Below are 27,858 nucleotides of genomic sequence, written 5' to 3'. Positions count from 1 at the left end.
TGACTTTTTTATAAAAGTAGTAGTTATTTATACAAAGAATACAATTATTGCATAATAGTAAGCCTAAAAACAATTAAACGGTGTAGCAGGTGATCGGTGTAAACAAAAATCAACGAAAATATATTTATAAAATTATAACATTTTTTTCCTGTGTATTTTGTTTAAGCGATATGCAGTCAGGCAGCACTGTGTACCTTCGAGGGCTGCCAGATCTCCAAATGCAACTCATGTGGTTGATTTCGAACGACAGTTTTCATTACTTCAAATGGCTAAAATCCTACAGAAATACATAAAATTCTCCGGCAAGGAGCTGGAGAAGTACGCCTCCAACCCGGACTCCTGCGTGCGATGCCTCAACACAGACATGCACCTGGCCATGGGGCCGTACGGCATGGCCAGCTTCAAGCACGCGCTCCACGAGCTCCTCATCCGCACCAAGGTGGGCATATACGACTCCGGCCTTGATGGCATAGTGCTCGGCATCAAGAACATTAAGATGCTGGGCCACACGGCGGCACTGCGAGCCGACGATCCTACCATGCACCTAGTCATCAATGCCGACTTTTACGTATTCCGACCGGTGATCGGGGCCATTCTGGACGGAGTGGTGCGGCACATCTCCAAGCATCAGGTCAGCGCCATCATCTACCGCGTCTTCAATACCACCATCCGCTTCACCAACAAGAAGCACAGCCGCGAGAGTATGGCCATGGAGCAGGAGATCAAGTTTCGGATCAAGAACTTCGACATTAGCAATGCCATGCCGTATATCGAGGGAGAACTGCAGTTGGAGGACGGCGAGGAGCCACAGGTGAGAGTCATAAGGATTACTTGCGATTTCGCTTGCTATTTATGTATATGTATATTTATACAGAACAAATCCATCAAGTTTGGCAGCCCTGAACCGGAGGAGAAGGAAGAGGAAATCAAGAAGGAGGATCCCGATGACATGTTGGATGCCCTCCTAGAATCACTAAAGGAGGAACCAGATGAGGTCCAAACGTCGAAAAAGAAGTCTTCGTCAAAGCGTAGTAAGAAGGCGTCTGAAAACGGTGAGGCGGCGCCAAAAGCGAAAAAAATGAAAAAAGAAATAAAAAGTGAACCTTTATAGCCATAGAATTCCTCTTGTTTTAAAAAAATCCAACTGTATAGTACAAATTACCAACTACTATATATACTGCCTCCAGAGAAGCATACATTGTTTTCAATTGCTTCTGTTAATATAGGCCTTAAGGTATGGGAGGTGCATAAACTTTACCATTTTCTCTATAAGGAAGTCGATTTTAAAATTGTATAATGAGTACTTTTTTGTAATACATATGTATTTCATACAAATAGAGTCAATATTTTACAATACATTAAATACACAATATGTTTATCATAGTTATTAGTTTGCGGTTTGTTTTTTGTTTCTTTTTTAAATTATTAAAAGCTTCTTACATATTCCGTTTGATTTCGCTAATTATTAAATAACAAGCAAATACAATATAATACCAGATCCTAATCGTACATTAAAAAGGAACATAAACTATACACACAATGATAACACGTTGAAAAATGATTCCTACACAATACATATCCATATCCTCTCATTCGCTTCTACAAGGAACATTTACATAATATACAAACATACATAATACGTACGGTTACAACGATTTTTTGCCTTGTTTTAGGGAAAGAACAGATTCCATCTATTATATTCATTTAATTTTTTGGGGACAGGTGGTAAAGGAACTAATATGGAGAATATAAATTAAGTGAATGCTACCAGAGAACCGAACTTAAATAACTCGAGAATAGTTGGATATATTTTTAATAGATCTCGTTTTAGTTGCCAACCGAATTTATTCTATAAATGTTGGGCAAGTTAAGGTTATTGATTCTGTTCGAGCCAGAAAAATAAGTAGAAGAGACATTAAAATAGGCTCACACATGGTTTACTAGGAGGGTAATGATTGCTAGACTGAGATTTCCTGAATATGTACACGTTTTTTGCCGCTGCTGCTCCCTGCTCCCGTCGTCGAGCCTCCTCCGGCCCCTGTCTGCCTCAGGATGCCTGTCTGTTGCTGCTGCTGTTGTTGGGCGGCTAGAAAGGATCGCGGTGGTGGCGGAGGCTCGGGTATATCATCGTCCCTGGTGATCTCCGTGTCGGACACGGCTGCCGCCTTGACTGCCTCCTCTATCGCCTTGAAGGACATTTGATCCGAGGATTGGACTGCATAGTCGAATTGCTGCGGACTATTAAACTGCATTGTTGTGTCGACGAAGGATCCACGCTTGCTGCTCTGCGCTGATGTGGACTCTATTACCGTTGGCAGGACGCCGTAGGTGACCATTTCGATGGAAGGATCCCCCGGCTTGGTCTTGAGCAGATCTAAAGTACTGGTAGAGCACGCTCCCCAGGTGTCCATCATTAGTGAAGTCTGACCCGTTGACGACGACGACGATGGCGGCAGTTCCACCAGGAGCTTCTCTTCTTTTAGCTGTTTGGTCTTCTCATCGTAGCAGCTGTACTCTCCAAAGACCACGCCCACTCCGCCCTTGCTGTCCACTACGGAGCCGCTTAATGTATAGGCATCGGCTATATCACCGGCACCGGATCCACCGCTAGCGCCCATTAAGGCATTTAACTTCAGCATGCTGGAGTTCTTGCTAGTGTCGCTCTCCTGCAGCTCCTCCTTGGTCTTGGCATCGCGAGCCCGCTTCTCACGCTGATGGTAAATGCCCGCGAAGATCAGAACATTGAGGATGAGCAAAAAACAGCCCACGGCCACGGTGGCTATTAGGGCGGTCGTGTAGCTCTGGAACTGCTTGCCACTTAGTCGCCTGAGCAGCTCCAGATTCCCAATAATACCCGTAGAGGCGGTGGCTAGGTCTTTTTGTGTTTCCACTCGAGTCACTCCGGTTCGATTGTCCTTTGGCGCCTGAGTGGTGGTCAGTTCGGACACGGACATTGCCCCATCGATGCCGCATTCTGCAATGGAAGAGATTGGGAAGCGATTGAAAGGGGAAGGTTAGTTAAATGACTTGTATTTAAGCTCACCTGTGGTGGTGGTTGCTCCTGTGGCCAGGGGATTCAAGGCTTGTGTGGCATTTGTACTCGGGACCTTTTGAGGCGGCGGCGGTGGCGGTGCCGCCGTCGTCGTAGCTCTGCTCTTTTGCATGATGAGTATGTGATCATCGTCCGCTGGCTTCGTCTGCAACTGTGGCCGCACAACGCCTAAGAATATGGAATACGATTTAAGAGATCACATTAAGCATATTATCCTTTCCCTTAAATCTTACCCTCATAGAGATCCCTGTTGTTCATATCGTCCTGAAACTGATGATGTCTCATCGACTGGTCATTGATGTTGAAGTGGCGGTGCAGCTGAGGGATGAGATTCAGCCACATGGACAGCTTGTGACCTCGATAATGGCTCTGAATGTTGGCCTTGTTGCCTGAAATGAAATAATTTATTTTGAATTTACATCTTGCCTGGTAATTTTATATCTTTTGCTTACCCAATTCCACGTAAAGCTGATTGACCACGTCGTAGGCATCCCAAAAGGGCAGCTCGTCGCCATCGTAGCTGCCCACATCACGGTCACTGGATATGCCCAGCTGGGTAAAGGCGGCATCGTTGCTCCGGAGTCTTCTCCGGATGTAGGAGCGCTTCTCGTGCATGGCATTGCTCCTGCGCTGGTTGTAGATCACGGCCAGGTTGAGTGCCTCACTAAGGTTGGGATGGGTTAGGCCAGTAGAGCGTTTCTTCTGATGATGCAGGGCAGGATTTAAGTCCTCGCTTGGATTAGCTAGCCCTGGTTTCACCGAGGATAGGTTCGGATTGCTGTGCGTTTCAAATAAATATCAAAGAAATAAAGTAAGGTATTTAATTTACGTTTTAGGAGTTTTTCAGTTTGCTGCTGGATATTTTCCCTAAACTTACCCGGTTTTGGCGAAATTGGACAAATATCGCAACATAAGTCTGCCAATTTGGCGCTCCTGAGTCGTGTAATTGTGTGGAAAGAGCGGGGACATGGGCAGGCCCAGCCAGAAAGGCACATCTTCGCCGCGCACGGATCCAGTTCTCTGGGGAATTTAAAGCATGGATTTAAGTAGCTCCCTCTCTCCGTTCAAAGACCGCTTTTACCTGTGGATACTCCTCCTCTATGGTTTTGTGTTTAAAGTGCAGAAAATAAGCACGTCCCCCGCGGAAGCTGTGCATGTAGCCCAATTTAATCAGCGGCGAGGCCGTGTGGCCATCGCTCAGAAACTGCAGGGTGGCGTCCCGGGAGCTAAGAGGATTACGTATAGCCTTCTCCCAGTCGGTGTACTCATTCTGCAATAAGCAAAGTTATGGATTTTTTTATAGTATCGGACCGGAGAAGAGGTTAAGTTCGGAATATTAAATCCTTGAATTAAAGCCAAAGTGCTTTCTGGGTATTAATGAAATGAAAGCTAAAGGTGAAGCCATAACTTTGAAGGGTAAGTTGTCTCACCTTCAATACTGCAAATATTTCATTCAGATGATAGTGAAAATTGTTGCGCACAAAGGTGCGCAGGATGCGATCCCGCCGTGTTTCATTGAAGCCGAACTCCAAGTCCTGGGCACTCAAATCCAAATAGGACTCCACAGATGTAAGGCAGAAGATGAGGTCTCGTTTCGGAAAGTTTGCATATTCAATTCCTGAAGTACTGTGGATTTCATAAAGGCGATTAACTGTGAAATTATAATTGTAATTTGTGTATAGTTACCTAACAATAGCCGATCCCAGAGGCAGCGTGGTGCTGCCCAAGGGATTGGCGCCTGGCGATATTACAGTACCATCCACAAATGGAGCGAAACCCACGAGAAAACTGCAAGAAAACAAGGATAAGGATAAGCGGCAATTAGCATTTCCAACTTTTCGCGTTATATTATTAAATGTCCAACTCGATTGCCTCACTTACCGCGGGTGATCCACTTTCACCGACAGCAACTCCGCAACGCTCTTGGTGCGCAGACAGGGCGCCAGGTCATCGTATAGCATGTCGCCATGGCAGCCAGTCTGCTCCGCCACCCGACGCTTCACAAAGAGCGGGTTCTTCTGAATGGCCCAAGGCGACAGGGCACTTCCGCTGACCAGAACGGTGCGTTGTATTAAATCTATCAAAGATATTAGTATAATTTTAAAGTGTTACAAGATCATAAGTTTTTTATAGCAAAGACTTATTCTCAGTGAAAAGAGAACAGGCTTGACATAGTAAAACAGGTCTTACCACTCGCCACTGGGGAGACAACCAATATGTTGGCCAGCACAGCTCCGGTGCCGTAACCCAGAAGCGTGATACTCTGCGGATCTCCGCCAAAGGCGGGGAGATTCTCCTTGAGCCAGTGCAGGCCCGCAACCAAATCCATTAGCCCAAAGTTGCCCTGGGCACTCTCCTTGCCGCCGGTTTTAAGGAAGCCAAAGATCCCCAGACGGAAGTTGATTGTCACGACAATGACATTGCCGTGGGCGGCCAGCTCGGAGCCATCGTAGGGATTCCCTGAGTTCCAGTCGTACGATTCGCCATGTATGAATACCACAGTGGACAGTTTGGTCTTAGCTTCGCCAGTAGAATCATCGATATTACCTGTCGAAATTTAAGGTAGGGCATGTTTTTATTTAGTTCTCAACTTGAGCAAAACTATTTTATTCACAGGCGATTCTGTTTCAGGCGATGTTCATGGTGGGTCAATGCTGCCAATCCCACAATGCTTGCAGTTGGGACTTTGAAACACTGCAATGCACTACGGAATTGAAAGCTTCGATACCATTTTAGGTTGTGGTAGGAAGACCAATATTTACTCTATTGTTTAACTTTCTAAGGCTATATAAATTTCCACACAAACACATACGTTTCTGGCGGCGCGTCTCGTAGGGCACATAGATATTTAGGTATAAGCAGTCTTCCGATTGGTTCTTGAGCAGCGGCAACAGGCGCCGCAGCTGGGCGAGGCGAGCGCGCGGCACTTCCAGGAGCGCCTCCGGTCCGTTGGGCGGGATGGGAACGTTTTGCGGACAGACGGGCGAGAATCGATCCGCGGAGCGAACCGTTTTCCACGTCGAGGGCGTTATGGGGGGCATAAATCTGGAAAAGGCACAGAGAGAGGAGCAATATTCGTAGCGATAAGTAAATTTACTGTTTTGGCCACATGGGAAAAAAGAAACGAGTATCACGTATACGCAGAGTATTCCCGCAAATATATACAACTAAGTTCAAAATAAGAGCTATGCTCTAATTTAATGGATGAAACCTTTATAAAAATTTAAATATACAAGTTGTTAATCTTAATATAGGTCCTTGTCAACATATGTAACATTTTATTTTAATTTTTAATTTGATTTAATTGGCTATTTAATTTATTAACCAACAAATTCACTTGGATATTAAATATAAAAGTTATTATGGTTTAAAAGCTTCTGTCACTACAATTATACTATTACAATTCTTGTGGGAATACTCTTTCTAAATAATAATTTTCCTTATCCTATTAGTTTTATTAATAGGCACATAACCAGTACGACTTTTATGCTCTTAAAATATTATAGGCTGACTCTAGAGCTAAATACACCTTTGCAATTTTGTGGAAAAAGACAAATAGAGACAACGCTCTTTTTAAATTAAATAACTTTACCTTAAGATACGTTATAATAATATTTGTATTGAACATTTGTATATAATATTAATAACTAATGTTAATAAGAAATTATGTACTTTCGGAAGTCTATGAAAATATTTTGCATTTAACCTTGAGGACAACATTATCTTTCTATAAACTAAAGACCAACACAACATATAATTTACTATAAATTTGGTATCTTTATATGCCAATTCGATTTTGGATGGCCATTATTATAGCCTCATATACATATATATATGAATATGTACATACATGTGAAAGATAGCGGCGGTTAAGCGGAAAGGATTCCCTGGGCTCGTAAAGCACAGAAACTAAGTACCGGCCATCAATCAAAATTGCAAACTGCTTTTGATTAATTGTGCATTTTATTGTTTTGCGTTGAAATCCATCGATCATAAGGGCGGATTGTTGATTGCGGATTGGATGAGCCAAGGAGACAGGCATCGGCGATAAATATGGCTTGGCTGCTGCTATGTTGATTTTATGACGCGATAATTGACGCGAAACTTTTTGATTGTTTTTTGCTCCTTTGTGGCTACTGCTACGGCTCCTGCCCCAAGCCGCAGCTAGCAGCTACCAACTCTCCCCACTGCCGCTTCGGCTCCATTTTTGGCCATCCGGCCAAAGGCAAACAATGGACCGCATAAACAAAAAGCTCGCGCTTTGCGGCGAGCATAATTTTTCAACTCTACGTGACTTGGTTCGTGTGCATTTCACGTTCGCAGTTTCGGTAACTCCGCCCTCCCGGAAAAACCCATTCGACATTGGGCTCTCCGGCTAAAATTAATACTTTTTCGAATGGAAGTCGTGGCAAAAAGTTTTTGCTATAAACTATTTATAAACGAAATAGAACAATTTTTTGTTTGTTTTTTTTTTTCCCCAACTTTTTTGAGTGTTAACAGCTAACGTTTATACTTGTTTTATTTTTTTGGGTGCATTTGAATGTTTTATTTTGCATTTTTACCCACATTCTCTAGTATTTGTTGCGCAGGTTGGCTAACAGGCTTACTGCCAGTATAAATAACCATCTAAAACATAAAAAGCTTTTAGCGAAATTCGATATTCGTCTCCAGCTTATAAGGGGGGCTCCTTTTTAAATATTCTGTGCATCTGAAATTAGAAAATATAGGCGACAGATGCTCTTGATTAATTGGCAGCCAGCACTAGCAGGCATCAAAAATCACGTTTTATCAGCAGAAGCAGCAGCAGAGGCAGCATTACAGCACTCTTCCTCCCTCAGAGGCCCTGGGAACCCCAAGATCTGGGGGATTTGGCTTTTGATTAACTTCTGTTTGCCGATTTTCGACATCTGTTGCTGCATGATAATGAACCGCATTCATAAACGACTTCATTCCGCAGGCGTCACACTTTCCCGCAGGAAGTAATTAAAGAACAATTTTCATGAATTGTGGCTAAGCAAACAGTACGGAGCACGAGGCATGGAGCACGGAGCATGCAGCACGGAGCACGGAGAGAAGGTGATGGTGGCGGTTGCTGAAGGACCCTTTAAGTACTTCATCCAATCGCTTCATCAAACACACTTGTTGTTCATGCATGTCACACAAAGCTTTTACTCCTTCGCAAGCCAACGCCTGTATATCCGTCGATGTATGTGTATATATATGTATCTGGCACAGAAGTGTGAAAGTGCCCAAGTAAGAGGAAACTTTTGTAATATCCCTGAAACTTCACTCGGGGGCTCAGCTTTCCGCTCAATACCATCAACTGCCTGGCAATGGCTTATCGAACTTTGCGGCTCAGAGGTCCTTCGGTGGTCCGTGTGCTGCCGTGTTGCTCTGCGGAGCCGTCAACTGTTTTGTTATTAATTGGGTCTGGAGATTCCTCGAGAGAAACAACCGCGGAAGTTTAATGTTTTTGGTTTTTTTTTTAAATCGCAACCCAACTAAACTAACTTGGAGAAAAAAAACTTTTTTAATTGTTACGTACACAGTGCAAAGTTGTGGATTAATTCCAAGTAGCACTTTGGCTTCATTACGAGCAGCTCCAGCCCACCGGCTCGTTCCCGTCCCTGCGGAACTTTAAATCCTCAAACAATGCTTTGGGATTTCCGGGGCCGGGGTCCGTAAACTTCTCACTTGCCGGCAAGAGTCCGTGGTCCGAAGTCCGCAGTCCGGAGCCTGCAGGCCGCACCCGCACCCGCAGTATAGTGCCAAGCACCATCCACACACATATTTCATGAGAATAATTATTAAAATTGCTTTGGATAAAGTTGCGCTGCGGCGCAGTGTGAAAAAAGTTGGCCAAGAGAGGCAAGCCTTTTAGCCCGAGACGACCCCCATGTGGCATCCAGATTGCGATATCTGGTCGGGCCGAAGGTGCGGGCGTGAGCGACCTAGGCACGATGACGAAAATTAAGGAGTTTCATTTGGTTTCAGAGTTGGTAATTTAAATCCAATTAAAACTCAAGAACCAAGCAAAAATCAAAATTAAAAAGAATTTTTAGAAAAGAATTAATTATGCTTTTAGTAAGAAGTCAAAGTGTAAATACTTTCAAGAAATCGCTCATTAATTTCTGAAATATACAAACGCCCAATAAAATTCAAATGAAATTAAAGTTGTGTGCTACCGAATTCAGTAGAAAAAATATTATTACAAAAAAAAAAAAACAATCGCTTTTCAACTTCTAGAAACTTTACAGTATAAATTTATAAAAACAAATTTTGTATTAATTTAAATCAATGCGCATCTTTTTCTTGAACTCTTAAAAATAAGCCATCCAAATAGCATTATTTACAATAGATTTAGCCAGCTAAAAAAAAAAAGAATATTTGTGCCAAAAAAAGGACGCTCCCTGGCTTTCTTTACTACACAAAAAATGCTTATTCGTCGTGAGTGTCACGCTGCCTGTTCCATTTGGATGGCTTACATTCCATCCACCCCACCACGAAACCACGACTCCCCGGGGAGACGTAATCTTGAGCAACACTGAATCGTGCGACTCCACCTGAGACTCACCTGAGACTGCCCACCGGCGGCGAGGCATAGGGAATGCCCAGGAAGGCCTCAACCAGCGGCGAGGAGCGCACCACGATCCCCCGCAGGAGGCCGTACTTGGTCTTCACCGTGTTGCTGCCGCCATGGAGGCACTCGCAGCCCTCGGGCCATAGGCTGGTGAGGAGCAGGAGCAGCAGCAGCAGGGTGGCCTCTGGGTGGCCAGGAGGCTGAGTTGAACTGGAGCCGGGATAATGGGGTGGCCTCCTTCTTGGTTGGCTGGCAGCTGCGGCAGCTGCTCCGGCTGACGCTGTTGACGTGGCCGATGATGGCTGGCGCCTTTGATTGTGTTCGTCGGTTGTGGAATCCTCTAGAAATCTCTTTAATGTTATCAGTCTTATAATGCAAATTCCCGTTGCCATGATGCGGGCATCCGTTTCCGTTTCTGTGTCCGTTTCCCTTTCCGCTTCCCGCTCTTTATCTTTATCTTTATCTTTATCTTGTGCATCCGGATCCGCTTCCGCAAGCGTTTGCTGCTCAATTGAAGCGCCGATAGTTTTAATGCAAGCCATCCAGGAACCGAGGCAAAGTAAACCGTAAATTTGTAGAAAAAGCGATTGAATTATCCGATTCTCCGCCGGCTGGCGGCTCCTTGGCCTTGAGCCCGTCCTCAGTTTCTGGGCGTGGGACTGCGACTGCGATGTGGACATGGATGTGGACTGCGACGGCGAATGGAAATGGGAATGGGATTGAAGCAGGATACGGCAGGATGTCGGGTCCGCTTCATTTTGACAGCCGTTGTGCGCATGTTGAGCTTGTGATTCACGTGCACCATCGCCATGGTTGGACTTTAGCGCTTTGATTTCAAATATTATACACCGCACGTGGTGGCCTCCGCTCTATTAGAGCCGCAATTTCAGCGTCCGTCCCCGTCGCCGATTTCCAGTCCTCCGTCCTCCGTGTCCGGATATCCAGAAATATCTGCAAATGTGAGAAAAGCAAATTTCCAGCATTAACGTTAGCGTCAAAAGTGAGGCTGGCGGCGAAGCTAACCTATAACCAATTGTGGAAATGGCGAATAGCGCAGCGCGGCTGCTTTCCTTTTATGAGATTGCAGATTGCTAGCCGGAGCAAAGTGCAGTTCAGTTCAGTTCAGTTTAGTTCAGAGCAGAGCGGGGAGAGGAGCGGAGCGGAGCAGAGAGGAGAGGACCTTTACGCTGCCAGGCTCGGGTCTTAACTGCGCCACGCATCAGAGCGTGGCATCCTTAAATAGCCTTGGTCAATGCATCCGGCCAAGCAGCCATAGAAGCAACGGCAGATGCAGCACTGGCATCAGCAGCACCACCAACTCGTTACACTCAGAAAAAATCTCATTAAGTGGGTCTTTAAATCGGTTTGAAACGCATTTGACTTAAGAGAAACTAGAAAGGTTGCAGCAATAATTAATTAATAATTAATTAAGTGAATATTAGAAATATGAGCAGAAAATTTTATGCAGATTTGTAATGTAAATTCATGTGAATTATTATACAACTTCAATTCTACAGCAGTTTTAAATTAATTTATAGTTGTTTTCAATTTGTTTTTAGGTTGTTAAGGTCAAACTACTTTGGCTTATAACCTTTCATAGCTATAAATAATATATATACATGATATATCATTAAAAATGGGTTAAGCTATTAGAAACAATCAAAAATATGTCCAAGAAAAGCTAATTAAATGTTTAATGATTTTTCTTAGTACAGTATAAGGGTTTTCAGCATACTTTTTGACATCATGGTTGATTTAAAATTAATCTTAAATCTGGTACAGCTAATTTTCACAACGTTTTCTTGAGTGCACCGTAATGGGGCCTGCTTTGGCGCCCACTTTATGGCTGCACTAAGGACGGCGCACGTCTGTGGTGTCGGGGCTGATGCTGATGGGGCTGCTTCAACCCCTGCTCCTTGTCACCGGTGGTGCAGGTGCAAAGCGCTTTGCTATGGCACCGTTTGACCTCGCCTTCTGCCCTCTGAGTCTCACATCTCTGGCGTGGCTTTTCTGAGAGCTGAAGCTTGGGGCAAAGACTGCCTGAAAACGTGTTGGTCCGCTGTGAACTAGTTCGACGAATGTGTTTTATGGGAAATAGGAAACCGAATGATTGATGTTTGAATTGGTTCGAATTTTTAACGATAGGCGATGATCTTTTATTGATTTAGCAAGGATTTTTATTTCCATTATGCGTGGAGATAAGTAGGTTAAGTAGGATCTTGATTTGATTTTATCAAAATTGTCCATTGATTTATTGGTATAGAAGCTCCCAAATTCTTTATAATTAAGGTTTAACCTTACAATAGATTTAAAACCACAGAAACTGAAAAACATAGCATGACTTAAGAGAAATCACTGAAGTTTTCAAAAATCCTTTAAAAATGTTGTCCTGAGTGTTAATTTTGCATTATTTTTCCACAATATTACATTATATAGCATTGTTTTAAACAGCTCTTTAATTGAGGTAAACTCTAAATTGAAATCTCCCATACAATACCTTTGAATGTGTAGATATATGCTGACTAATTTCAACCAGCTCCGATATCCATTGAATGGGAACACCTTAGTAAAAACCCACTCACAAAAAAACATGATACCCTGTTTCAAATACCTATCCTAAAAGGATCTTTGCTGGCAAGCATATTCCAGCATATTAGTCCATTTGCATGGAAATACACATTGCCTACTCTCATCACATTACAATGTTAATCCCTAATGTGGGCTACGCACTCGCCTCACCTCGCCTCGCCGGCAGAATGGGCTAAAGTGGTTTTATTTGGGTTAAGATAAAAATGTGTAAATCTGTCAACCTTTTAGGTGTTAATTTAATGTACTTAGCCGGTTCGTTGTCCCTGCCACAAGCACACGGAACACACACTCGGAACTGGGAGCTGCGAACTCGGAAAACTGTGGACCCTGAGTAGCGGCACAAATGTTATGGACTCCTAAGCTCTTGTGGGCCTCATTAACAAATGCTGCGCCCGGCTCCATTCTGCGGGTCAGGAAAGCTAAAGCTGGGATCCAGAAGGAGTGCGAGTGCGAGTGCGGCCATATATCTTTGCCGCTCCCGGGCAGAGCTGTTTAAATCCGTATATTTTATAAAGCTAAACAATTGGCAAAAATAAAAACAACGAACACAATGCAGGGCGGACTGAAAACGAGACGAGTTGAGCCCGGTCGAGATGACTCCGGTTGAGCCGGGCTAAACAAACACACATTTCACTAAATTGCAGCCATAAAACTAAAGTTTAACTATGCTGCGGACCGGAGAGTATTGCCCATGGACAGCTTAACATTTTTCCCCCATATCAAGGCTATCCCTGCGCCATCCTTTGTTTTCCGCACTGAGCTATGTGTGGTGTGTGTGCTGGGTGTAGTGTGTGTGCTGTGTGTGTTGACAACCGAAATGTCGGCACGTTTTTAACGAAAAAATTGCTCGTGTCTTCCCGTTGACTTTGGTTCGCTGTACGCTGTGCGAGTAGTAATGCTGTGAGTCATGGCTGCCCGGGATTTTTCGAATAAATTTCAACTTTTCAATTAACTAAAAGCTGAAAATGGCATTCCTGCTGCAGCGCTCAGTATTTATGTTTATGCAGGACGCTTTAAGTTGAAGCTGCCACTGTCGCTGTCTCCGGCATGATAAATATTTACATTTTCCCCTTACGAGTATTCCGCTTTGCTTGGCAAATGTCTTTCATGCCATGCGTTTTCTTTACCTCTTTATGTCGTTTCAACTTTCTTTCATTCTGTATGGGAAATCTGTAAAGACCGATAAAATTGCATATTTTCCATGAAAGGCGTTGGCCCCGCCGGGGAAAAAAGTGCAAAAAAAATAAAAGGAAAAATAGGGGGGAGATGGGTGGCCCAGACATTTATCCCAGGCATCACGAGCGCTCATTCACACAACAGCTGGGCGAGATGGGGCCGATGGGGCCGAAGATGCAGAAGATGAAACACACACGCAGATGGATTTACATACGCGAAGCGGAAATGCGAGGAGCTGGCATGGAAATCATGGCAACGCAAACAGGAAATGTTACGCTCCCGACTTACTCAGGTCCTTTTCTCATTTCTGCTGCCAAGGAGGTAATGTGGATGCTGCGGGCAACTGCCAGACTATAGGTTGCCCATTTTCTGGGAATCACTCAAATGCCAACGGATTTTCAGGGACCCCCTCCAATGGCATGCTACCAATTCGTTCTAATACATTCGGCTGGCTTGCCTCAGGTTTCTGATTTTGTACTTTACAGATAACAAGGCGGTCTGATTGAACAAAGGAAAGCATGGGCGCAGACCATTTTTTTGGGTACACTTATTCGGCTATTTCCTACTGCGGATATAATATGGGTCTGATTTCTATAAATCCCCTGTGTAATCAATGGCAAAATCAAATGCAAAATATAACATTTTTTTCTAACTAAAGTAATCAAAAAGTTTAAGGTACCCTCACCTTTAAAATCCCTCTGGCTAACCACATTAGGAGTAAGTTTTCAAAAGTTCTATTAAAATTTAAGAGTATAAATTATGTGATATGCTAGTATATCTGATCTTATCTTATCTGATCTTAAACCTGCTGCGCTTGTCTTCTGACCATAACTATCCTTGTGGGATTTGGCAACAAGTAAAGTGATCAAAAACCAGCTCCACTGTAAAAAAGTCAGTGAGTATTATCCTAAAGTTGCAATTTCTCAAAGTAATCTGGAATATTTGCTGCGGGCAAGGTTCGTTGCTGGCTTTTCCCCTCGAGCTACGCCTGTGGTCCTGTGCGCGCAATGCCAGAACATTTTTACTGGGTAACGATCCCCGAGGAGCAGAGTGGCAGTGGCAGGCCACCCACAAAATAACACATTCCCGCGCACGGAGATGGAGGCTGCTGCTCCGTACCCTGTCATTGCCATGCGCCGGGTGAAGTTTTTGCATTAAAAGTGGAAATAAAAGTTGCAAGACGCATTAAAAATTGTTGCATTTTACAATTGCGAAGGAATTGCAATTGTGCAATGACGATGGCGTTGGCAATTGCACAGCAGTTGGAATTTCTGAGATGTGCCAGAGACAGCGATGTGGCTGAAGTCGATGTGGATGTCGATGCCGATGCCGATGCCGATGATGATGATGCCGGTTGACTATTGACGATTCTGGCTAGAGCACTTTTTAATAAGTTTCGCAAATGAATCTTGGATAAACTCGTGTTTCCCTTAGTGCCTGCCCCAAGCGTACGAAAAGACAACTGAAAATTGTAAGGAAATTGCCAAAGAAAAGCCAAACCAAAGCAATATCTTTCGTTTAGTCGAGCATTCAATTGATTTTCCCCGGCGAACATCAGGAAATAAGCTTTAAACGAACGACCGAGACGGAGGACGGCGAGGAAAAACAATGGCTAGGCGACGGAGTAAAGAAAATATTTATGAAAATAAATACAGATTGCTCGGTCTACCATTCTACCATCTTCCATATCCAGTGAGCTTCAGCTATGTCGGTTAAGTTTTTATGTCAGAGAGCTTCTGCCCTGGCGAAATGTTATTTTTTGTCTTCTTACGCTCTGGCACACAAAAGAATATTTGATAGCAATCTGCAGACGGTTAGGCGAATATACATATTCGAAACTTTAAAGATAGCTGCAAAGTTTTATGTTTCCCAAGCAGAAGCCAAAGCTGTCCATCAAATTTGCAGTCACACAAAGGAGTTTTGTTAAATTTAATTGGGCCCAGTACCTTGGCCAGAAAACTTAATTACCGAAATCAATTTGGCAAATATTTGACAGGTGCTTTTTGACCGGCTCTGGTTTTAGCTTGAAAGCCAGCACTTTGTGCAATTGTTTTCAAATATTAAGCACATTGTATTAATTTCCTTGCTAACACGCAGGCAAATATTGTTCAAGGAATTAAATCCTCTATTGTCAGTTTAAAATCTGAGTTGTTCAAGAGAAGGACAATAAATTATTACTGCCAAGTCAGGAGCATATAACCGTAGCTACTTCTCGACTTTTGTCGACTCGGTTCGATTCAGTAAACAAGAAAACTTAATCAGAAACTGCTGAATCGAAGCCATTTTAGCTAAAGTGTATACAGCTGTAGATTCACTTTACATTTCTTTTTGCTCTTGGGAGCTTTAAGTCAAGTTCAGAAATCTTTCCGAGAATATAGCCCAAATATGGCAAAGGGTCGACAAAAATGTATTTGGATTTCTTCATCTGGCGAAAAGCACTCGACCCTCGTTTGCAAATCGTTTGATGAACCCATTTGGTGCAATCATGAAAATGCGATATAATTAGCAGCCAAGTTACAAGGACTTGTGAAAGGACCGTGGACAGGCTGTGGAGGACCTTAGCGATTTCAATTTCGCACCAAAAAGGAATTACGCCCCCTTATCCCTTTTAATTTCTCAGTGTGTTTTTTGTTTTATTTGCCATTTAAATTATAATTCTCGTTTGACCTTTTTTGGTAAGCGGCCGTGTGTGTGTGTGTGTGTGCGGGTCCTCCATTTGCCCGGCTGTCAGAAAAAGGACGAAGCGTCTGCTCGAAATGGCAAAAGGCGAAAGCCATGCGCCAGGCCCAAGCCCAGCCTGGGCAGAGAATGTGGAACTACAAAACATTTCAAATGCCATTTAGTGCCAGCCGTCGTTGTTGCACCTCACTCGCACACAGGGAGACATGCACTGGGAGAAAATAAGAGTCTTATTATCTCCTTGAAATAGACTAAGAATTTCCTAATTCTAACACTTTGTGTTTTATTTAAAATTTGTCGTTCTTTATGCCATAAAATCACCATTGAAAGCACATAATGGACAGGTAATTAAATTAGTTTATCCTCTTTTTTTCAGGTAAACATTAGTGCAGAGTTTCTCCGAGTGCGGGGGACACACGCACTCTGTGGACTGGATGGCATTTGCCGGAACCATGGGCGGTGAAATCACAGAACTTTCCCCTTTCATTATGCTGCAGAATAAACGAGGTTACATGGCTGCTTGAATCCACAACCGAATAAGACAGGAAAGGGGCGCGGTCGAGGGTAGGGTCCGAGGAGGAGGAGGAATGCCGGGCGTCCTGGGCACTTGGCAAGCTCTTTGGGTCTCGTTTTTGCTCTCGTTTCTGCAAAAGTTTGTTATGTATTTTTCCGCACTCATTTTTACTTTTTTTTTAAGTTGTTGTTCCTCAGTGAAGATTTGCCGAGTTGGCGAATCTCATTCGGAAATGCATTTCTGTTGCCCTACAAAAAAAAAAAAAAAAAAAAAATGGAAAGAATAACAGGGAATTTGTCAATAATGCATATAGAATCAACTTGCCTTCCGTTCGACCCGCAGGATGACACACTATGACTGCATGCTTGCTCCCTGCCAGTGCCCCACCCCAAAGATTTATGTATATTAAAGCCAGTCCTCTTTGGTAATTAGAAAACAAATCTATTTATTTTTGCACAATTGTCGGGAGGGAAGTTTGAACAAGTTGACAAATAAATTTATTGCCATATCTGTGCTGCCAAGGCAATGGGAAAGTGAATATGTGTCTGACATTTACAGTCTCTCATATTAGGGCCCCCAGCCCTTGGGGCTCTCGGAACGGAAATCGAAAATAAAGTTTGAACCGAGCAAGCTGAAGGTTGAACCAGTTTGTGAAATCTCTGCCTTTTTGTTGTTTTAGCACCGGAGGGAAATTGCTTTTTAATGGACTTCATTTGGATTTTTTCAGCCCTCCTGCTGAGGGTATAAAAACTGATATTGTTTACAGGTCCATTGTGGTTGCTTTTTGTTTCCTTTCCCATATGAACTTGTCGGTGTAACTATTTTCTTAAGCTCAAGGGAAGTTGATTAATTGAGACAATTATTTGATTTCAAAATATCACTAGAAACTAAAGTTAATATGTAAAAGCGGTACTCACATCGCTTTAATGCTTAAACCATTATATTCTTATTAAAGCCCGAGGCAGCTTTCACCTCCTTTCATATACAAGGAAATTTCTCCCCACAGACAAATGAAATAATTATCAATTATGTGTAACACACAGACTCTGTTGTCCTACTAGTTCCAATTCTAATTATAATTACTCCCCCAGGATTCTTTGACGCCTAATGACCTAAGGACTTTGCTGCTGCACACAAAATGCAAATGAGGCAACTGTGGTCAATTGAAACATATTCTAAGCTGATTTATGCAAGTGTATAGTGTATATGTACATGTACAAGTGCCATGTAGGTGGTGATTAACATGGGAATGAAGATACAGATAGGGATGTGGAGATGCAGGAGCAGGATATACGATACGCGGTGATGGGCGGAACTGGGCTCTGCTGTAGGGCGACGACTAAAGTAAAGTTGACCAAATTACGGAGGCATATATTATTTATGACTGCGGCAAGAGGCAAACAGGCGTGCAAACACCCAACTCAACTTGGCTCAACTAGCCCCAGCTCGAAAATGTTAATAGTTGGGACAAGTTACAGTCTGTACTCAAAAAATACAAATTATAAAATCTGGTGGATTAAATTGTTGAAGATGTATTTAAAACAAGCACAAGCGGTATATAATATATAAATCAATGTAATAGAGCGGTAAAGAAGAACGTTTATTTTACTTACATTTGTTACTAGAAATTATTAAAAAAATGTATTATATAATTTAAGAACAAACACACTCAATTAGTTTCGGGTCATTTAAGTTGAAATACCATAAAGTTCAAGTCATAGGTAGCCCCACTGTACTAAAATGTAGTGTGTGTAATAAGGCTGCCATCGAGAGGAGTCGAGGTACTTGGGCAAATGTAAACATGGGAAACTACTCTCCACCACTGCCGATGCTGTTCCCGATGCGATGGGGGTACTCCACTTATTGTATTTACTATGTACTTAGTATAATTAAATGGGTTTAATGCAAATGCTCGGCATGCTCCCCTCTGCGAAAAGTCGAGCCTAGTCAAGTTTATTCATCATTCGATTCGAACAGATGCGTGCCAGCAAATCTTCTGTTTTGGCACGGTTTGGGTTTGACTTTGTTTTGTGTGGGCCTGCCCCATTCTGTTGTGTTTCAGCGGATATTGAGTTCGTTTGTAGTTTAATGAGCATGTAAATTAAAAGGATGCACTTAATGCTGCTTTATGCGATACCCCATGCGGTGCTGTACATCCCTTTGGCTTATATATCCAATCGAAATTTATTGCTGCCGTGAACCGAAAACTTTCAATCGGTGCCAATGGAATTAATTTGAGCCTGCGCATACACACAAACACTGCCACAGCCAGCCAAGGACTCCTTTGTGTGTATTGTTAATGTATTTATGTATGTATCTAGGTGTGGGAGCGATTCGAGTATGCATACTTGTTCACCCTTCCCCCCAAAATACATATGTATTTGTGGGAGCTCCTCAAGGATGTGTGCTTTACGTTACGAGTGCACAGTTTGTTTTGTTCGAGCGACTAAGTCCTGCTAAGCCCCTCTTAGGATATGGCTGAACTCTTTTTGGACACAACCGATTTTCCGCCGGATTCCGATTCCAGGTGAATCGTGGAGTTCATTTATCTGTGATTTAAATTCAAAGTTTTTGCCATTGTTTCCATAGCCATTTTAGTTTGCGAGTCTTTAGCCTTACTGAGCTTTTAAAGTGGACTTCTTAAGTTTGTTAAGAAGTAAAGAAATGTAAAGAAAATATCAGAACAACTTCCAACCAAGTATTTGATATTTAAAATCGAATATAAATGATACAATATTCAAATAAAAATGTTAAAAATTTTTCTTTATTTTGCAATCAACAATTACGTGACATATCCTGGAAAGTGAAAACCAATTATTTATATTTCGGTTACCCGCATTGTTTTAATTCCGGGTAGTATCGTTGGGTAAATCAAATGAAATAATTTTTAAAATTGATAGAGAAATTACGAGTGCCTCGGCATTCAGAGGAGCTTCAGCGTCAGCTACCCACAAAAGCCTCTCGCCCTGCAGCACTCCACATGGTGAATATTTTATATTTCACCGACATTTGTATGTCGGTCTGCAGCATTAAAATACTCTTGGTTGTAAAATCGGTGGGGCAAACACACACACACACACACACACATGTGAGAGCACAAAAGGGCAATTCATTACGCAATGATAATTAACATGTAATCAGAGTTGGTAACGACTTGGTCCTGGCCCCGTGGGTATGGCCAGGATATGGCTGGGGGAATAAAAGGTGGAGGAGTGCAAATTAAATTTTGGGCTCCAACCTTTTATGCCCCAAAGGGGATGAGCACTTCCGGGAGGCATTTAAAGTGGCGGACGAATATAAAAAGAACGCAATAAAATTAAAACTGCAAAATCGACTGCATAAATCAGTCAGAATCGCTGCTCTGGATCCTGTCCCCACGTCTCTCCTGTTCATCTGTTCCTGTCGGCCCAGTAAATGGCATATCAATGCGTGATTACGTATACGCCGCATGGGCCAAACAAATTGCTGTGCCTCTCCAAAGGCGAAGTGGCGAGCGGTGAACGGCGAACGGTGAGTGGTAGCAACGACGGCTGCGGCATCGGGGGCGTTCGCTTCATTATGCCGAATGCCTACGTGCACTACTTATTTATCAAGTGATGGCGCGACTCTGGTGCCACCACGGCCCAACCAGCGCCTCCTTTATTTATGGAAGTGACTCGCCGAGTGCGAAGTCCTCGCGTATCATCCATCGCACCCACGCCAACTGCCCACAACCCGCTGGGTCATGCTTCCGATTGCTTCCGCATCATTGCACACTGGTTCAAACAATTTGTTCGACGCCGCCAACGAATTATTCAAAATTTACAATTGCAAAATATCATTTATATAGCTATTTTTTTGAAATAAACAAATATAAAATGCGATTGAGGTAAAGTGAACAAAGACCACTATATTTTTGATTACAATAGTTGAACTGAAAGGTTGGTATTTTTATTTATATTGCAAAAGAAACAAGTTAAGGATTTTGTTTTTAAACAAATTAAATTGCAAACATTTTAATCCTTTAAAAAAGGGAAAAAGGCTTGAACTAACACATAAAATTTGTCGTGGAACATGCAAATGCATTATGACACATTGCCAATTGTAAGTTGTTAATTTTTAATGCACATTTTTGCAGGCAATAAATATTACATGGAAATGATGTAGATGGTTTTAAATATTTTAATCCTGATATATGTTAAGCGATAAATTGATTTAAAACGTGCGGAAAACGAAATTCCTGGCTCAGTTAACTCTTCGAATTGGTTTGACAATATAAGCGAAGTAATGTTAATAACAATCAGAAAAATATTAAATGTAATAAAACTCTTTGTTAAATTGGTATTATTTTTCAATATTTTGGATCACATTAATTATATTTCTAGAATATAGTGTATACAAAATAAATATAGTAAATGTAATTCTTATATTTTTAAATTTAATGTTTCAAACAAAATCGTCATATATAATATTTAATTTCTATTCAAACATATTTCCTTGCCATGGGTAAATAATTATCTATTCCTGACCAGTGTGCTTTGTCTGCAGGGGACAGCCGACGTATAAGATACAAAAATAAGGACATGCGAAGTGCCTGGATATACGACTATATGAAGGAGTGTGCGTTAAATGTCTGCCGCTGATAATGAGGAGCGGAGCAGCAGGATAGGCCGAGGGGCTGGGCCGCATCTTTATCCTGATCCGCAGCCTGCCGCCCGCTGATGAGGTTTACGTTTGAATAATTTATGACACAATAAAAAAGCAGGAAAAGCCAGCAAGGAAAAGCCGAGCTGGAACGGGATTGGGATTGGGATTGGGATTTGGATCGGTAGCCAGAGCCAGAGCGAGAACCATAACCGTTGCAATAGCCGCAAGGTGCAAAGAGGCGGCGGTAAAGACGGATGAGTCCGTGGCAACTGTGGCTATGGAAATGCCATTTAGATACACGCGCATTTGAGGATGCTACGTGGCACACGCACACACACACACCATTCATCCGGACAAGAGGATAGGAGGATGAGAGAATGGGTAGCTGGGAGGCTAGGAGGATGTCGGCAGCCAGCGTTTTTATTCATTTCAAAAAATGATAATTGGCTACTGACAGCCACAGCACAAGCCGCGGGGCGAGGGGTTAGACCACGCAAAGTGGGTACAGAATGGAGGAGCACTAGTGGCAGTGGTAAGCTGGATTCTCTGTTTGCTTCTTAGTGGGCGGAAGGGGCCTTTGATATCCGGTACTCGTGTAGTTCAGGGGTATACGGGATTATTGTCCATAAAGCAGTCAGTAAGGAATTATTATTACATATATCACTAAAGTGGATTCCGGATACAAGGATATCAGTTATTAACTGCATATTTTCGGAGTGTTTTTCTTATATAAATATAATATAAAATTATCGATGCATAAGTATAAAGTATAACTCGAAAATATAAAGCAGAAAATTAGATATTAAAGTCTCAGTTTCCTCTTCACAACGCCCTTTGGATATGCAACACATTTTTGAACACACCGCAGTTGGTAAGCGGTATTTGGCCGACGAAAGCAGGCTCCTGTAGCGTTTCCACTTGTTTTTGCGTTGTGTCCTGTGTTGGCGGAAGCGGCTAAATCAGAAACAGAATCTGAAACAGAATCAACCGAGCCAAGCAGCGGAAACTGTAGCTGAAGTTGAATGGCAGGCTGAATAGACTGCCGGACGGAGAGTCTGAAAAAGAGAGCCAGCGCTAGCAGATAGAGAGTGCAAAAAAAGGGAATATAAATTGCCTCTTAAATATGGAATAAGTGCGGAAAAGTGTACACCAGTCGACGACCGCCAGCAAACAACAAACATGCACATAGATAAACTATATAGCTTCTGGCCAAGATAAACACGCACACACACAGCAAAAACACACACACACACAGCACGCAAACGACAGAAAAAGAAGAATCTGATGGAGAAGATGAAGCCAAGTTTTGTAACAGTTGCAAAGATAAAGCAAAGTGGGCGTGTAATTGCGTATGTATGCCCGCGCGTGTGTATGTGTGTAGGAGGTGGGAGTGGCACACGCCCCACTCCAGCACCCTTTCAGCTACGCCTTGCTGCCATCCACAACAGGCTCATCTCCTTTGGCTGCCGTCTCCTTTGTGTCCCTTTGCATAGAATCCTTTGGCAATAGACACATAAATTCTTGCCAACACAACGTTTCGATTCAGATTCATTCCCCATTCAAAGCAAACGGCCGGAGGCGGGGCCAGCGAAGGGGTGCGGGTGGGTGTTGGCCGCAAAAGTGTTGGATCTTGTGTTTATAGCCATGTTAGATTTGCCACTAGTCCTCGTGTCCCCTAATCTCTTGGCCATTTGTTAATTCCCCACTCCCGATAAGAGTTATTTTCTAAAAGTAAAGCTAATGGCTTAACAAATTACCAAATATATCTTCGCTTTGGTTTTCCAAAACCAAGATTTTTATTCAAATATTTCTCCGTTTTATACCCGATTTTATTTCCTCTAATAATTATGCTAATTATTCACTTAAACGATAATTAATGCAATGCTGGTTTGACTGCATTGCAGAGAGGCTTAAAATATTGCCATAGGCAACGTGACGTATGAGTGATTCACAAAAATAATTTGCTTGCCTTAAAGAATTTTTCGTTCATTGATTTGGCTAACCACATAAATAATATTTTATAAAAGCAGTCACGACAAAAAAAGGCGTTTGAAATTGATGACGCAGCTTGCGAATTGGACGCAAGCGATAAACAATATTATTAAAATATTTAAAATTCACTTAACAAGAAAATCCGTTTAAAAAGTTTTATTGGCATTTTCACTTTAATATGATTTTATCTAGACCCAACTGTTTTCTACGAAATCTATTCTGATATCTATATTAAATTACTGATATTAAAAGTGTAGAAATTGAGGCCTTGTTTAATGCCATTCAACAAACGCATTAACTGATTTGTTTTAAATTTTTATTGTCATATATTAATAAATAATTATGTCCGAATGTAAGTTAACACATATTTTTTTGAGCTATTCATATTTGCGTTTTTTGTTCAAACAAATATTTGTTATTTGTTCAGTTGTGGTTCACATGGCGTATGCGCGATTGCTTGATTTAACTTAGTTAAAGGAAGCTTTAGACTGTTTTTTTTTGTCTTTGGCCTTGCTTTATTAGTGCATTTAAAACAAAATCAATGATTAAGTACGGTCAGCAATAATTTCTCTTTTGTGTATAATTTACATATCGGCGGCTAACATGGCGTATGCGTAATTATTGATAAATTTAACTTATTTTTCAATAAAATGAGTAAATTGAAAATGTTGTCCCCGATTAAAAATAATGTTCACACATTAAATACCTGAACGATTTATGTTTAATTGGTTTTTCACACAATTACTCAAATAAATTTGATTTCAGAAATAATTCCACAAAATTGAAAGATCTGCTCTGTTTACATATAAAGTATAATTAAATTTTCGCAAATTTTACTCTTATTAAGATCGAACATTTTGAAAATCTATTGTTTCAACAGCTTTTTTACGGGACTGATATAATTAATTAGAATGTGGAATCATACCCGTGTGGATCCCAATTTAAAGCAGGTACACTGCCGAATCTTTTAAAGAATTGAATATAATTACCCTTTTGAGACTCGTACCTCTCACTAACTAAATGGAGAATTCTAAATTAGAAAAAATTCCCCAAGGTGTAGAATGCAATTTTGTAATCAAACATTTAACTCATTGCCTGCGCAACGTTGATTGCCTCTCACTCGGCTTGGAAGCTGGTGGAAGGCAAGGCAATCTAATAGAAATACGAAACACATACACAAAGTTAAATAAAAGAATATGATACAAAGGTAAAGCCAAGAGCTGAACAAAGTTCCACCTTATCCCACTTGCAATCCCCAGGAATCTCATACTCCGTCCCGAGCTCTGCGTCCTGCTCAACGGATCCGTTCACACCACAGGCCACGACTTTTGCTTTTTTTTGCCCCCTCGGCTGACTTGGCTTGTCCCGAGCTTGGATGGCACACAAAGTTGCCGCCAGCTAGGGAGCCAGCACACACATCGGTGTATATATCCTATATGTGGATGATATATATACAGGTCCCGCCATGGACACATCGCTTTCATTTTAGGTGGCGCAGAACAGTAAAAAATCCCCTTCGTACACATTTCAGGCAAAAATTTCAATTAAGACTTTTACTATGAATTCATTTCTGTTTGCTTCGTGTGTTTATGTGCTTGTGTCCTCGCCTTGTTTGTCGCTATTTAGTAAATGTGCGCGTCTGTGTGCGTTGGCTTGAACCTTTGCCAGGACCGCTGGTAATTTTTCCTTGTTTTATGTTTAAGCGAAATTGGTCAACAGTCTTTTGTTTGGCGCGCCGGATGCAATTTTAATCTGCCGGAATGCCAGGCAAACTCACGCACCACAGGCGAGAAGCCTCCATGGGATGATGGATAGCAAGGGGTGGTGTTCTGAAGGTTGAATGAGAGAAATAATGACTACAAGCCGCAAACACAAATACAGCAAACATAGACAGACAAACCCACCAGCTCTCACCCAGACGGACAGGCACACGCACACGGACACGTTTCAGCCAAATGGCAAGAGCAACCACATAATATTTTAGTTTTTTGACCCAAAAATGTCAGCGGGACATGAATTATCACTGCCGCCATCGCCAGCCGTCGGTGAAGCGAGGGCAGCTCTATTGGTTAGCAAGGAGTTCGATATTGTTGGGGTGTTTTTCAATACGAACAATGCAAAAGTAACAAATAATTTGAAAAATAAATAAATTTTAAAGTCTGGTCCAACTAATATCAGTTTGAAGAAACTTGTGTCCAAAACATATTACGTATACGTAATATTTTATTTCATAATCTTTAACGCATAAAGAGTGGACAGTTTATTGTAAACTATGTATACTTCGTACAACGGTTTATTATATCCCCAAATATTTTAATAATATGCAAATTACACCTTCAAAATAAAATTGTTTTAAGAAAGCTAGTTTTCATCAGATGTGAATCGATCTTTTATTGTTTTTTTATAAAGCCACAGGAAAGGCAAGGCCTTTTTTGTAAATGTTCGGCCATATTTGGTAATGGTGCTGCTGACTTTTTGACGCTTTTAGACCCAAAAACCCCAGCGGAGCTCGTATAAAATTCTTTTTGATGGGATTAACGCAGCGAGCGCAGAAGCCAAAGCATACTTTCCGGGGCGAGCCGCGGCGTTTGATGGAATTAAGCCAAAGGTGGCCAATATCGCAAAGTGGCGCCCAGGCCTAATGTCATCTTTTTGGGTCTTGGAAAATTCGAGCCGGGGAAAGCCAAACCGGGCTAATTTCATTCTGAGATCCGCCCTCGCAGCGGTCCTTGATGTTTGCGGCCGTTGCCGTTGTTGTTTCAGCCACGCAGGTTGCTCTTTGCCTTGCTTCTGCTTGTTTGCCTATGTTTGCCTATGAATAACAGGAAAACCAACAACTATGCTGGGCAAAGGAGCAAGGAAGCAGAGGAGCGTAGCACACTCTCTCACTCTCTCTTTGTCTCTTTCTCTTTCTGCAGGCAGCTTAGGGTGAATTGAAAAGCGGCAGATGCGAAGGAGGAAGGAACCGGAGGAGAACAAGATGAAGGAGCAGAAGAAGGAGCTGCGGCGTCGCGTCGGCAGAGACCGCGGCAGAGCCATCTTGAGGCGTTGCAAGGCGACGACGCGACGTCAGCGGCGACGTCGACGACTGTCACTTTCCAAGAGGGAAAAAATCTGTTTGGGGCGTTTTTATTTTGTGTACCCTCTACTTGTAGAGTACAAGGGTATGCTGGGTTTGACCGCATTAATTACCATTTTATTTATTGTACAAATAAAGTCTAGAGTTCCAAACGACTCAACCGAATTGTTAAAAAAAAGCATTTAATGCCAAAGAAGTTCATCTATAAATACGGGTCATCTGGTCATCTGTTTATCTCTGACTGGTTTTGGGAAAAGAAGTTGAAGTCCAAACTAAATGTATTCGATTAAACCGGCTAGAACTTAACAACAACTAGTTTTAGGTCAAACAATTTTTGGAGTAATGATCATAATTAAACCCTAAGAATCCAGTCACTATGAAAGGGCTATAGTAAAGGACAACACCAAGTCGGCACACTCTAGTTATTTTTTTGGTATTACTAGGAGCAACTTTGCCTGTACATTTCTTTTTTGCGTGCTTCGTCCTTTTGCTTCTACTTTTGCATGACTTATTTGGGCTCACCTTTCGAGCTGTTGGTCCTCGTCCTTGGCAAGCTGCTTAATCGCCTTTGTCCCTTTTAACTTTTGCGCCGCCAATTTTCTCCCCTTTTTTGTTAGGATACGCTGGGAATTCGCTGTAGTTTTATTTTAGCTCTGGTTTGTTTGAGTGCGCGGAGTATTAAAAGTTTATTTGGCTTACAAATTTAGTTTGTCATTTCTTTGGTTTTCACTTTCGCTTTTTTCTGTTGGAGACTGTCCCGTTGTATTCAACAAATTGTTCGCGCTTCTCCTTCAGCTTCACCTTCACTTCTCTCGCTCACTCGTTTCCCCGTCGTTTTTTCCCACTCGCACGGCTTATACGTGTGCGTGTGTGTGAGTAGGTGCCCGTTTATGCTTGGCTTTGTCTTTGGCGAGCAGCAGGTTTTTACAGTTAATTGAGTCTGCTCCGGTTTTTTTTATTGCTGGTCACACTTTTTAACACTGCCTGCGAGCTTAGTTTTTTTTTCACAAGTCACACTTCAGCTTCCTATTCTGGGCCTGTTCTGCTTGTTTTTCTCGTTTCCGCTTGCGTTCTATCCGTACTCCGAGTCCGTGTCCGTCTGCGTGCGCGTTCGCTCTTGCTCTGATGCTGACACAACGATGCTCCGACTCTAATTGCGTTAAAATATTTTCGCTCCCACAACAACAAAGCCAACAGTGAAAGCCAGGGGAGAGAGTGGAGCAGCTGCAGCAACAACAACAGCGCCGACAACAACGGGCGCTCTCCAATTTGTCTGATGCTGCCTGCTGCTTCTTCCTTCTACTATGGCCACACAGTTCAATTTCAAGTTGAAAACTTTTTTCGGGTGAAGCTCTCCCACCACCCACACGAGCAAGTACACGCACACCCGAAACGTTGACTTTGGGCAGCTTTCGGTGAGAGCCGCTCTTCGTTCGTGCGCTGCGTGTGTGTGTGTGTGTGTATGTGTCTGATTTTGTTTTCCCATCTTGCCGACCTATTGTTGTTGCTGTTGTCCCTGCCATCGTGAGCGAGAGGTTCGTCGTTCGTTTTTCCCACAAATTTTCGCATTT

General features: G+C 42.4%; 2 protein-coding genes across 6 annotated transcripts; one reads left to right on the top strand and one right to left on the bottom strand.

Moving 5' to 3' along the window:
* The first annotated feature begins 197 nt into the window (after positions 1 to 197).
* Positions 198 to 1,383, top strand: Polr1F (RNA polymerase I subunit F). 2 transcript variants are annotated; one of them, XM_070283433.1, is made up of 3 exons: positions 198 to 811; positions 875 to 1,052; positions 1,112 to 1,383. In XM_070283433.1, exons 1-3 carry the CDS (start codon positions 266 to 268, stop codon positions 1,132 to 1,134), a joined length of 747 nt encoding a protein of 248 aa, XP_070139534.1. In that variant the 5' UTR covers positions 198 to 265; the 3' UTR covers positions 1,135 to 1,383. The 2 variants fall into 2 exon arrangements, with proteins under 2 accessions (XP_070139534.1, XP_017024045.1); XM_017168556.2 differs by having other exon boundaries at positions 201 to 811; positions 875 to 1,119.
* Nlg2 (Neuroligin 2) lies at positions 1,290 to 27,395 on the bottom strand. Of its 4 annotated transcripts, none has more exons than XM_017168554.3 (13): positions 26,810 to 27,395; positions 9,627 to 10,583; positions 5,865 to 6,097; positions 5,243 to 5,599; positions 4,934 to 5,129; positions 4,739 to 4,840; positions 4,483 to 4,678; positions 4,134 to 4,322; positions 3,930 to 4,072; positions 3,505 to 3,830; positions 3,286 to 3,441; positions 3,044 to 3,220; positions 1,290 to 2,974 (listed from the first exon to the last, which is right to left on the bottom strand). In XM_017168554.3, the coding sequence occupies exons 2-13, from the start codon at positions 10,310 to 10,312 to the stop codon at positions 1,959 to 1,961; spliced, it is 3,777 nt and encodes a 1,258-aa protein (XP_017024043.1). In that variant the 5' UTR covers positions 10,313 to 10,583; positions 26,810 to 27,395; the 3' UTR covers positions 1,290 to 1,958. The 4 variants fall into 4 exon arrangements, with proteins under 4 accessions (XP_017024043.1, XP_017024044.1, XP_070139532.1 ...); XM_017168555.3 differs by lacking the exon at positions 26,810 to 27,395 and adding an exon at positions 10,656 to 10,796; XM_070283431.1 differs by lacking the exon at positions 9,627 to 10,583.
* Between the last annotated feature and the right edge of the window lie 463 nt (positions 27,396 to 27,858).

Source organism: Drosophila kikkawai, chromosome 2L (assembly GCF_030179895.1).
Source record: "Drosophila kikkawai strain 14028-0561.14 chromosome 2L, DkikHiC1v2, whole genome shotgun sequence".
Classification (NCBI taxonomy): domain Eukaryota; kingdom Metazoa; phylum Arthropoda; class Insecta; order Diptera; family Drosophilidae; genus Drosophila; species Drosophila kikkawai.
This window is presented reverse-complemented; position numbering and strand designations above follow the sequence as displayed.